The 13,541-nt window shown below is 44.3% G+C and overlaps 1 protein-coding gene across 2 annotated transcripts in view; it reads right to left on the reverse strand.

The window, feature by feature from the left end:
* Zfat (zinc finger and AT-hook domain containing) overlaps window positions 1-13,541 on the reverse strand; it is a 185,856-nt gene that overhangs the window by 26,577 nt on the left and 145,738 nt on the right. For both annotated transcript variants that reach the window (XM_017800788.2, XM_008843705.2), the window contains exons 13-14: window positions 9,263-9,389; window positions 6,610-6,740 (exon numbers count right to left, since the gene is read on the reverse strand). In XM_017800788.2, the coding sequence (XP_017656277.1) occupies window positions 6,610-6,740; window positions 9,263-9,389 (258 nt within the window). The remainder of the gene's footprint in view (window positions 1-6,609; window positions 6,741-9,262; window positions 9,390-13,541) is intronic.

A 13,541-nucleotide genomic window follows, 5' to 3' on the forward strand; every position in this document is an offset into this window, starting at 1 on the left:
TTCAAAAGATGTCTGTTAGGTCCATTTGATGTATAGTATCATTTAATTCAGACATCTCTCTGTTTATTCTTTATCCAGTTGACCTAATGGAGACAGTGGGATATTGAAATCCCCTACTATTACTGAGTTGCGGTTAATCTGTGTCTTAAAGTCCTGTAATGTTGTTTTTATGAAATTGGGTGCACCAGAGTTTGGTGCATATATGTTAAGGATTGTAGTATCTTCGTGGTTGACTGTTCCTTTGATCAGAATGAAGTGACCCTCCTTATCTCTTCTGATTAGTTTTACTTTGAAGTCTATTTTGTCAGATATTAGAATTGCAACCCCTGCTTGTTTCTTAGTACCATTTGCTTGGAATATTCTTTTCCATCCTTTACCTTAAGGTAGTGCCTGTCCTTGAAGGTGAGATGGATTTCTTGCAGACAGCAAAGAGATGGATTTTATTTCTTAATCCATTCACTTAGCCTGTGTCTTTTGACTGGGGAATTCAGTCCACTGATATTTAAGGTTATTATTGAAAGGTGTGTATTGGTTGCCATCATTTTGATTGCTGTTTGTGTTCTCTAATTTTGTGTTTCCTTGATTATAACTTTATTTTCTTTTGTTTCCCCTGGAGTATAGTTGTTTGTTTCTCTGCTCTCTGTATTGCTTCCAATATCCTTGAAGGGCTGGTTTCGTGGACATGTATTCTTTCAGGCTTTTCATGTCATGGAAGATTTTTCTTTCCCCCTCAAGTATAAAGGACATTTTTGCTGGGTAAAATATTCTGGACTGACATCTATTGTCATGTAGAACAGGAAATACCTTGGTCCAGGCTCTTCTGGCTTCCATAGTTTGCATTGATAAATCAGCTATAATTCTGATGGGCTTTCTTTGTATGTGACTTGTTGTTTTTCTTTTGCTGCTTTCAATATTCTGTTTGTTCTGTACATTTTGTGTTTTTACATATGTCATGGGGAGTTTCTATTCTGCTCCTGCCTATTTGGTGTTCTATGTGCTTCCTGTATTTGTATGGGATGTCTTTCCTTAATTTCAGGAAATTCTCTTCTATAATCCTGCTTAAGATCTTGTCAATACCATTAACCTGAAATTCTTCTCTTTCCTCTAGTCCTTTTCATGGTGTCCCACATCTCATGCATATTCCATTCTTGTGGTTTTTTAAAATTTTCCATACTCTTCACTTGAGCTGTCCAATTCTTCAACTTTATTCTCCAGTGTTGATGTTCTGTTTTCCATTTCATTCATTCTAGCTGTGAGACTTTCCCCTGTTGTTTCAAGTTGGCTTACTGAGTTTTGCACTTCCTTCTTCATTTCTGTCTGAGTTTTCTTCAATGTGTCTATCTCTTTTGTGAATTCATTCAGAAGTTTATCCCTATTTTCTTTTAGCACTTTGACTTGTTTGTTCATGTGTTCTTTAAATTCATTGAATTCCTTGATCAAGTTTATGACTGTTCTTTTAAATTCAGGGTCCTGGGTTATCTCTAGGGGGTTCTCCTTGTAGAACTCTTCTACAGGATTGGTGGAGTTTGGTGGGGACATAGTAGTTTGGCTTTCTGTTTTATTATTCTTTCATTGTGATTCTGGCATGTGAATTTCTTTTGTTGTTTATGATTCTGATATGAGAATTAATTTGAAGTATGCTTCTGTTTGTATTCTGTGTGCCTTGGTCCTTTTCTTATTGGTTATGTAAAGCTGGTTGGTCTAAGTCTTAGGTTCTCTCAGGTTAGGGAACTAATGGCTTCAGATCAGCTATTCAGGAGTACCCACAGAAACCCAGTTCAGGTTCCAGTCAGGTACACTCAGGCTTCCTTCACCACATGGAAGCAGGATTGGATTGAGGGCTCTCAGGCAGTCCCCTGCAGTCTCAGGCCCTCTGCCAGAGGGAGGCCAGAACTCTATACTCTGGCAGTTTCCTGAGATCAGAGCCAAACTCACCATCTCAGGCTGTCTGCTAGGATCTCAGCCTTAGTCCACCAAAGGTAGATCTGCCCTGGGGCCTTGGGAGGGGCCTCACAAAATCCCAGGTAAGGGGATGGGTATGGCGCAATTAGGGGGAGTTCACCACCACATGGAAGCAGGATCTGGACACTCTCAGGCAGTCCCCTGCATTCTCAGCCCTTATGCCAGAGGGAAGCCAGAACTCAGCACTCTCTGGCAGTCTACTGAGATCAGAGCTGCTACACCAATGGAGGTTGAAACCCACCCTCTCTGTCTGTCTCTTTCTCTGTGGGGGGGAGAGACAGAGACAGAGACAGAGAGAGACAGAGACACATAGAGACAGAAAATCTCAAATGAAAAATCCACTCTTCTACTCTTGAGATAGTGATTATTACTTCTTCAGGGAAGTGGAGCCCCAGATCCAGTTTCCTCTCAAGGATCCACCTTCAGCACTGACACAATGGCAATTAAGTTTCCACATGAGCTTGGGGGGCACACTCAGCACAGCATCTGCCTTTTCATTTTTGATCTTCAGCTGGGCATGTGGAAGGAGTACTGGGATTTTCAAGCAGATTAGAGCCACACCAGGCTGAGGTGGTGGGGTGGGGGCAGCTGTAACTGATCTTTCTAGCGTTCTGGGTCATCAAGGCATTAACAAACAGCTTGAAAACATCGGACAGATCAAGCAGATCAAGATCAAGTGAAAACAAACAGAAGAGTGGAAATGCCAGCAGTACTGATGAGACCAGGAATGGGAGGGCGGTAAGTCACCATGCTACACTGGATCCAGGGACACAGACACAGACCTGCCAACAGACCACTGCTAACCACAGTTGTGTGATCTGTGCTTGAGAGGGGAATCAGTAAACCACTGGTCACTGTGGCTGTGCTAGCATCTCCCCAGCTATGACCCTCTCAGGGCCATGTAAAACCCAGCCATTCCTAAGCTTTGAGTCATAGCATCAACAGTGACAGAACTATGATCTTGGGAATCACAATCACCATGACTTCTGCAAGTCAAGGTCATCTTTAGGGTACTTCAGAGCTCCATCCCTGAAGTAAGCAATGATCTCCTGACCATGAGTCCCTCACATTGTAATGTTCCTGAGTAAGTGATGGTAAAATTTACTTGTCAGTTTGACTAATCATGGGGTACTGAGATATTTGGACAAACTTTACTCTGCAGGTGTCTGTGGAATGTGTTTAGATGAAATTAATATATAAAACTTTTAAAAATTTAAAGAAATTAATATATAAGTTGGTAAACTAAAGATTTTTCCCTTCCCTAGTTGTGGATGGGCCTCACCCCGTGAGCTGATGGGATAAGGAAGGTGCTGAGCAAAAACTGTTTCTCAGTTTGCTTCTGGCTTTTCAAAGTGACAGAGGAAATATTTGACCCACAAGTAGACAGTCTAAATTTCCTCACTGGACACAGAAACAACCCTTCAGTGATTTCCTGTCACTTTTCTCTCTTCTCAAGTATCAGAACCACAACATCATCTTCTTTGTCCCATCGGACTTCAACCTTCGGGGTGCAGCCCATCCACAGCCAGGGGAGCAAACCTTATTTAATACACTAAGCACTCTCCACAGGCAGGTGCAGAATAAAGTATGTCTAAGTATTTGGGGTCCTCATAGCCAAAGCAATGGAAAACTAATAAATTATCAATGTTGAAGTTGATACAATTAATGAAGTCAATACAATTACTATTAGTGAATCAGAAAAATAAAATTATAAACAGTACATAATGACTTATTCTGTCTGGAAAAAAAAACCTGACTTTTTTTGATATCAAGAATGAAGTCATACGTGCTGAAGAGGTAAAGTGCCCGCCATGCAAGCATGAGGACCTGAGTTCAGATCCTCGGCACACATATATAAACAGGGTGTTGGCAGTGCATCCCTATAACCCCAGTGCTGGGAGGCAGGTGAAAGAGGATTCCAGGGGCTCAAGGTCGATCAGTCAAGTCATTAGGAGGACATCAGATGCCAACCTGTGATCCCCACAGGCATACATGTAGGCACTCAGACCTGTACACACAGGCATAAACCACACACACACAGAGAGTGGGGGGAACTAACCCATATACAACCTCAAATCCACTTGGGTCCTGTAAAGGATGCATCAAAAACTTTTAAGAAGATAAAATAGAGTACCTATTTTTAACCATTTTGTAATTTAAAACATTTGCATGCAACATTACCACGCGTGCTTTAGGAGGCATTCTTGTTTTTCTCTCTTCAGTGCTGATTTCTAGGAGGTGACGAGAATCACATGAAACCCACAGTACAGTCAAGACTAGCTAATATTTATTAGGCAGTTTCTTTGGGTGGCAGCTTGTGTGGAGGAAGAGGAAGTCCCCAACAGCAAGGTCCTATGTCCCTTATATGGTGGAAGGGCAGTGCTGTGCCTCCTAGCCGGTGCTGCAGAACTCATCAGTGGCTCAGCAGTCTCATTAGCACATGTAATTTCCTGACTGAAAAAAATCCTAAGCCGGGGCTTAATTAAAAGAAAAAAATCAATTCATCCAATAAAAACAGCTGAATTAAAAGCAAATGACGGGATAATTGGATCAGAGGGCATTCCTTCGCTACAGGAGCCTGGGACATTTCGGTCCCTCTGTTACAGGGGTGGGCAGGTTTAATGTCATCTGACCATCCAGCCATCTACTCTCCTATCCAGTATGTGTCACAGCTACTGAGAGCTGGGTGCTGAGCCAGACACACGAGATAATAATGACTGTGCCACTGCATTCCTGGGAACATTTCCAAATGCAGCTCCTCGCTGACTGTTCAACAGTGCCACGTGAGCCTCTGTGCTTACAGTAAGTAAGACGGTTCTCTCAGGAACACCACTGCTTCCTCCCCCATGAACACTTTCACTTGTTTACACTGTTGTACTGATGCTTATCTGCCTCATCCAGTGTCGAGCTGTGAGTCTAATGGACAGAAGCACATCTAAGCAGGATCCTAAACCGCAACCTCACGTATCACTGTATTGCCTGCGACACTCAATAAATCATGTCCCTGAGTAGCAGCAAATCAATGCTGTTCATAGACAGAAGATACAAATCATCATGAGCTGCACCTGCTATAGTCTCTAAACATCTGGCAAGTGTGAAATATGCGGAACTCTCCTAATACTGTCCCAATTAGCCCCTGTGCCAGATCTACCGCAAGACTGTAAGACAATCTGAAGACTGCAGCCTAGCCAATGCCAATCAAAACTAAGACGCTTGGATGTGTTTTCAACCAGGTCAGTGCAGATGTAAGCATCCTAATTTCTGGCGTCCAATTTCTCTCCAAGACCTGGAGAGAAACTTCTGTCTGGAAGAAGGGTTTTAGGGCACCTAATTCAAACATTCCACCACAGGATAAGTCTTGTCTATAGATCAAGGAATCCAGTATTAAAGCAGAATGTTCTAACTGTCCCCAGAGAATTACTTGGCATGAATTTCATACTATGAATTGGGCACTGGACACACTTAGGGGTATAGCTATGCAAACAGCAGCGACACCTCCACAGTCTCAAAGGCAAGTGTCTGGAACACATTACTGGAGAGATCATACATGAGAGTCAGTCTAAGAAGTATCTTTGTTAGTGCAAAGAATACAACTTTTTCTTTAAATTAACTGTTTCCTGGTTTCCTGTTTCCTTCTTATCTGCAGTTAGAAAACTCAGTGCCAATTTTACATCTAAATTTCTCTTCAAATTTCAGAGAAATCTTTCCCAACATCCCTTTATGAAAACAGCCTCAGCCCACAGTTTCATGGCCCCACACCGTCCCCTTCCCTGATTTACTTGGTTCCACTGCATGTGTCTGCCATTCCTGTTTAATCCTTTCCCCGCACTACAGAGTAGTACCCACCTTGATGGCAGATATTAGTTCCTTCCTGGAACTCCAATAACCAGAAAACTGACTGGCAACAACAGGTATTCAACAAAGACCCAATGAGTCAGTAAGAGAAAACACAGCCATGTAAAAGTCAATGGTCAGTATTTAAACTGAACTTTGACATGAAATCCTATAGTTCTCTGGCTCTGATGTGCTTTCTGTTTTTGTTTTCTGTCTTTAAAGTAATTGTGTAAGCTAGCTTAAATCTTTCAAAAGATGAAGTAGAGACAGAGGGAAAGGCAGGTTTAAGCAGACAGAGATGATGCTTTGATTATCAAATATACAATATTCAAACAGACAGTAAAGCATCTACTGAGAAAAGAGGAGAAAACGAATGGAGAACTGTGACAATTTTGTAGAACTTCTTATCCAAAACTCATCATCTTTTTCATCTCCTCTGTGGATCTAAATAGGTAATGTTTCTCTTTTTTTTTCTTAATACCTTATACTGAGTTTTTGTGCATTTCATATAATAGATCTTAATCAAATTTAGACCCCCTTCCCCATCTGTACTGCCCTATAACTGCCCCCAACCAGATTTCATGCATTGTCATATATGTTAAGTCCTATCTGGTAGAGCATTGCACCCAGATGTCCCTCAGTGCAAGTTCACCCACTGGAGGCTAGCCAGCCTCTCTAGAGTGATGATTCTCTTTTACAAGGACAGTTCATAAGGAAACACTCCAGACCTTAGACAGGCTAAAGTTCTGAAAACAAAAGAGGGCAGATGGGCAGGGCTGGAGGAGACAGATATTTCAAAGCAGAAAGCCTTACCTGTTTCACAACGGTCACTGTCCCAGGTGCCATGGCAACCACAGAGGCAACGGCAGTGGCATCGTGGGTCTCCGCGCCCAGCTCAATGATCTGCTGCAGGATGTTCACAGCTGTGGGGTCAAGACGATCACCTATGGGGAAGAGGTAGACAGGACACTATCCAGGCCGCTGCAGTGAATGGCTTCCAATGCCAAACCAAACCCTAGATGTGAAGACTTTGGGGTGATGCCTTTTCCAAGGGGTGCACAGGTTCTACGTAACCACTCATTCAGATGAGAAAAATAATTTGCTTGGTATTTTATATCTCACCAAGCATTTCCTACATGAACTTCTCAAGGCCCAGCAGCAACCATGAGGAGATGGCATTATGGTATGATCCCTAGTTTGCTGATGGGCTTTTTGGCATAGAAAGCAGAGATTTGCCTCAGGCTACCAGGGAACTGACATCAGAAGCCTAGAACTGACACTCAGATGAACGGAATCTCAACTTTGTCACACAAACTGCCACTCCTGAGGATTACCAACTGGCACGTTCAACTGAAGAGCTGGCCTCTCCTGAGGGCAGGGTCGATGGTCATTTAAAGTGTGACAGGCAACAGGCAGAGCCTCCAATGATGTCTCACTTGTCCAGTCAGAGGACTTTTAAACTACAAACCAATTTAAGCTTGTTTCTGTTTTACTCTTGTCAAAAGACTGGGACCACATCATCAGGGCAGGGACTTGGCACACCCTTCCTGCTCTTTCTCAACATCTGCTGCCTATCTGTAATCCTCGAGCACACTCTCACCCAGATCACTGTTTACTAAAAGGGAAATAACTGCCTGTTCTCCACGATTCATAATGTCACAAAGTTGTTGCCAATGCTTACACCCTCATGGGCAGGCTATTTGCCAATGTGAAACAACCAGTGGATCAGAGAAAGAGAACCTGACATGTTCCATGAGATAGGTAGAACATGGCATCAGACAGAGATGGTTACTTTCATATATTTACAATGTATCACACCACAACCCCCATCCCACAGCCATGCCCACCTACGTCCTAGGAAAAGATGAATCAGGTGTGCTTTGCAGGTAATCACTCTAACTTCCAAAGACTAAAATGTTTACCTTGAAGAGTCACTGAGGTTAGATGAATTCCTCCTCCACTCCCTCCCTCAGTGATCATTTATCTAGCCCAACTATAAGTTAGCCAAGAGCTATGGTTCCCACTGGGGATGCAAATAAAGATCTAGAACAACCTCCACCCCCCTTCTTACTGGGCTCACAGGCTCCTGAGACCCACATGTAAGCAACTCATTATAGCACATGGTTCTGGAGGGCCCTTAGGAGGAGCACATAGAAAAAGTCTTATAGAATCCCAGTACACGACATGCAATCTGAGTGCTGGAGAGCTGAGTAGAGAAGTGTAGTGGGGGGAAAAGCACCAGACCATATCACAGGGTACCCGGCAATACACAGACTTAAGAAATGCAGTCCATATTGATAACTGCAGAATCTGGCCGGGCACTACGCTCAGGGGCAGGCAGCAAGAAGCAGGCAACCAGCAGGAGGTGATTTAGCAGGTCTGGCTTGCTGAGTTGCAAAGGTGAGACAGTACTGAAGGTTCAAGGAACCCCTGGAGGGTAAGAGGGTATGTGCTCATGAGAATGAAAACAGGCTGCAATCTGCAGGTCTCCTGCAATCACTGACATCACTGGGCAGCAAGGACAGACCTGAATTCAGACAGGAACTCGGAGCTGAGAACCATATCCAGCAGCCCAATTTTAACTCTCCCACCTGCAAAAGTGGAGGAGTTGCCCCCTCCCAGTTCCATCTAGCCTGGCAGGCAGCAAATCTTGCCTTACCAATTACTCTCTCATAGACTGACTGGCCTACAGGTGCTTCGGAGACATGGGGATTTAAGGACAGGACAGGAACACTCTCATCTCCATCGCCATTAGCTTCCACCTAATGTCTTCCTTTTAATCCTGCATGCTTGATCAGTCTCCAAATACATATGGGTTGTGGTCCTCACAAAGCACTGGCAAAGCTGTTTCCAGTAACAAGGCCCCCAACTGTCACTGGGGTTTAGTTTTCAAATGATCAAACTTTAAAAATCATTACATTGGATGTAAGCTTTAGGGAAAGAAAGGAGAGAGATGAGTGATCCTAAGCACACAGGTGTAGGTTAGTGGCCCTGGGGTAGCCCACTAACACACACAGCCTCAGCTACCTACCGCTGCTGCCTACCTGGACCCTACACCCCCTGGAATGAGTCCCTTGGAACAGAAAGCCATAATGAAACACGAGATGGAAGGGGACTGCTCTGAGAAAAGTCAAGAGAACCAGACTCCATGAATGGCTCTGTTATATAAGTGAGGGACCCTCTCCAACCATGTGCAGTGGAAGCCACCTACATATCTGTCAAGTAAGATTGGTAAGACCTGGCCTCACACTGCTCTAGTGCTGTGTGATCCACGTGGGGAAGTCTTGCAACCCGTTACGAGGCCCCACCCATGCTGGGTTCACTCTGGAACATTTATAAAGGAAGATAGCCAAGCTGCTGCTGTCCCTGGGTTTGTGGTGGGTCAATGGATGGACTTCATTCAAAAGTTCATATATCATGTAAAGATCAGCACTTTAGTGACAAAGGAAGCCAGTTGTCCCCTCACCACTCTCAGAGGTGTATCTCAGGTCCTGAAGTGCGGCCACAGCTGCTTGTGTCCCTTGAATGTCCTCCTCAGCCTCTGTGATGTGAAGATACTGGGTGGAAGGCTCCTCAGGAGTCTCTGTTGCTGGCTAAAGGAAAACATCACGCCTCAGCATCCTCTGAAAGATTAACAGCTATCTCCAAGTTGCAGAATAAGACAAACACAGGTGATCAGCACCTCACACCTCACTGACACGACACTCCTGAGAAGCCACCTGCTCCAACAAACAGTTCACAAAGTGATCATTTTCTCTTTAGATCAAGACTCTGCGAATCCGCTTTGGGTGGTAGCTTCTTGCTCCCCTGCTCACAGCAGGGAATGAAGCATGGTGTCTGTAAGAAAGACAGTGGCTGAACATTAATGCATATGTATACTTGGGAGCTGCTTGGCAGGGAACGCAGTTCCAGACAGAAGAAACCTCCCTTAGAGTGGTAGGTGGAGGTGGTCCAGGAGACTCCCAAAATAACACAGGATACTACCAAACCTTGGTTATGACCCTGCTGTTGAGGAAAGGACATACCTGGGACGCAGGACTTGAAACAATGGAGCGGGAACTGACCTGGAAGCCTTCTAACAGAAGTTTGGCTATCATAATGCTGGATGATAATATGCAAACTGCCAAAGAATAACAATCAATGGTCCATCCCAGCCCTGAAGCCTAAGAACCAAGGCAACCAGCACGGCAAACTACCTCTAGTGGTGCAGTAGTGGCTCTCTTATCTGGGGGGCAGTCAACAGCTATCTAATTGGACTTAAAGCCTTCTCAATGTGAGGGAACTCATGGGTGGCACTGTAAACTCAGCCAAATACACATGGCAGGAGAGGACATAGATCCTAGAGAAAACCCTATCTCTTTCATATTTCAAGACAAATGAAATATGCTTACTATATGCTAAATATTGATTCTTATAGTTACAGACAAGAATGCTGTATAGCACTCATCAAAGAAGCTTCTTTTTGCAAAAGATGGAGGCTACTGCAGAGTTGTGCATCTCGTCAGGCACAGAGAACATATGCCTGGGAGATGCCCAGTACTAGGTGAGCCATCTGCAGTTGAATCTCTTCAACTAAGGCTCATGAACATAGTGGAATAATGGGCAGAGAAAGGGCTAATGCACCCCTCAGTTCTCACCAGTGAGGTTTCCTTGTACATCAGAGTGCAATGCACACAGAAGGCCTCAACTGGCCAAGTTTTGGAGAATAAGAGACTGTAAAGTGTAGGGTGGGACTCCTATATGGAACCTTGCCCACCCATGGCTCAAGGAGCCATCGTGGAAGAAAAGGCAGAAAGATTGTAAGAGCCAGGGCTGGTTCACGAACACAAAGAGGTAGAGGCTTCCAGGCCACTGGAGGCTTGCTTATGTGATAGTGGTGGCATCGAGCACGGGACCCATGTCAGCTCAATTAAACAAGGGCCCAAAGGGGAGATGAGAAAAAGGTGGTGGGTCAGCACTAGATCGAGAAATATTTAAGACTGATTGATGCTGGGTGAGGGAGAGTATGGCTTACATACGACCACTGGCTAGACTCCAGTGGACACACACTGAAGGACATTTGGGTACAAACACCTGAATGAATAGGACTCAGCATGTATGGTGAAGTGCATGAGGTTCAGTGGGGGGATGGGGAGGCATGGATGGGGAAGGGGGCCTGGATGTGTTTGGGAACTGTTGTATGAAATTTAAAAAGGTCAATATTTCATATCTACATGTACATTATATATATATATATATATATATATATATGAAGATTTTCCATACTCTGTACTCTTGAGCATGTGTTTCTATGGCTTCTCTGTCTCCTCTCACTACCACCAACACTCCCTCTAATCTACCCCTCACACCAAGGCTTCTGGCCATGTGTCTAACAGGGGCAAAGGAGCAGTCACGGTAGAAAGTAGGGAAAGGGAATAACTTGACATGTAAAGCACAGGTCCTGGCATGCAGTAAGACTCCAGTGAACTGCAGCTATTCACATCAACTTCATCACTGTATGAAGGACATGGAGAGAAGTCAACTCTATAAAACATATGTTGCAGTATCAGAATATGGGACAGCAGGAGTGGCTGAAGATACATTCAAAAGTACCTCACACAACCAAGAGACAAGAGGTGATATTGACGGGGCTAATTATCAATAATTACCTCATTCTGGGAAGAAGACAACCAGACCTATAAGGTAAGAGCCATGAATCTCATCAATAAAAAAGAACAAAAAGGCAGACTTTGGCCAAAGTTTCAACATTCATCAGTAACTGACACAGAGTTCCAGAGTAGCATGTAATTGCCCTTTCACAGCCAACTGGCCAAGTTCATTTAGGTTATCCCAGCCTGACAGGTACTAGACACCCAATAAATATCTGATGAATGCAGGAATGAGCAAAAAGAACACTTCTCCTTTGTACCATCGACATATTCGCCAACTCTGGATCCAAGCAATGCCTCAGTCTGTGTAAGGGCCTTCCCAATCTGGGAATCCAGATAACACTCAGCTTCAGTAAGGACAGTGATCTCCACAAGGCTTTCCTAGGAGATAAGTGACAGCCCAAACTCCCAGGACAGGCAGTGTGCTAGTCCGTGGGTGCCCACCCTGTGCCAAGCTTCCTGGCCACTTAACCTTCTTAAATAGAGAGTCTAGTACATGGCTTTGTGCGAATTATTTGGGGAGTGGAGTGGTCATGACTCAGCTAGTGCTAGAATTTGCTGAAAGTGAGGCCTTTAGAGGACCAAGGACACTACTGCATGTACGTATAAAAATAGGAACTGACTGAGATGGAATGATTTCGCCTGATGAACTGGCACTCCGGTGTCTATTTCTTTAACAGAGAGCAAATTCTTGCAGTATGAACATGAGCACTGAGGGCATCATCATCACCAACAAGGGCTCACACAGAGCTTGGATTCTCTCAGTCCTTTCAACCTCTCAATCTACTAGCCTGCTGCAGGTGAGAACACGTAACACATAGGCTCCCAATGGTTAAACAATGGCTCATGGTCAGAGTTCGTAGATGACAAAGACAGGATTCAAAGTCTGTCATTCCAAAGCTCACCCTTTTGTCTTCACATTCTCCATGCCCTGCCCTTGAATTTAATGTGTGTGTGTGTGTGTGTGTGTGTGTGTGTGTGTGCGTGTGTGTTTGTGTGTGTTGGGAGGGGTATGTATATGGGCATGTGCATGCCACAGTGTACATGTGGCGGTCAGAGAATGATGCTGTGAGTCTGGCTCTCATTCTCCCTTGATGTGGGTTCTAGGGATAGAACTCAGACTACAAGGCTGGTACAGCAAGTGCTTCACCCAATGGGCCACCTTGCCACCCCTCACCCCCATGGATCCCTGGTCTTCTCTGAATGTTCTATATGTCCCATTGGACCATCAGTTCAGGTATAAGCGCCAAGCTATTGCGGTAAGAAGGGTCTGACGGCATGTTCCCATACCTGCTAGGTTCTGTCCCATCACCAATCATCCCAGTGTTTCCAGCTATTCATAATTGTTCTTGTAAATTGATTTTAGTAACCGTTTAAATACCTCTAGGGAAAACAGGACGATGATACTTTAGTTTTGGCTGTGCTCCATTCATGAGGTGTGCCATGAGTCACCTTCAGGGTGCTTCACGCTTTGTATGATGAATGCGTCTGCATGTGCTCACCTGAAAACTTATACTTCTTTCCAGAGCACTTGATGATTTTCACCATTTATACTTTGGACATATATGTATGAGTGTATTGCCTGCATGTATGTGAGTGCACCTGTGTCGTGCAATGCCATGGAGGTCAGAAGAGGGCTTCGGATTCCCCTGGACCTGGAGTTAAGGATCGTTCATAGCCGCCATGTGGGTGCTGGGAATCAAACCTGGGTCCTCTGCAGTGCTCTTAACCGCTGAGCCATCTCATACTTACATATGCTATGGATTGCTGTTACTGATCTTTTAATTTTCTGCTTATTACTTTTAGTAACTTTTCATTTATTTTTTTGGATCCCCCAAAATATAATCCTATCAGAGTTTATTTCCAAGTACATGCAAAGACACGCATATGCAACAATATGAAAACACACCTTCATTTCTTCCCTTTGAGGGCTGCCTCGGTTTGCTTTGCCTTCTCCAACCACACTAGCCAAAGGCCCCAACAGTGTCAATGATTAACAGAGCTGTTGGGCAGCCTTGTCTTGTTTCTGACTTGAATGGAAACTCTTGAGTGTTTCCAAATAAAGATAATGGCTTTGGGGCTGAGACGCATACATTT

This window comes from Nannospalax galili, unplaced genomic scaffold (assembly GCF_000622305.1).
Source record: "Nannospalax galili isolate Female #2095 unplaced genomic scaffold, S.galili_v1.0 scaffold662, whole genome shotgun sequence".
Taxonomy (NCBI): Eukaryota; Metazoa; Chordata; class Mammalia; order Rodentia; family Spalacidae; genus Nannospalax; species Nannospalax galili.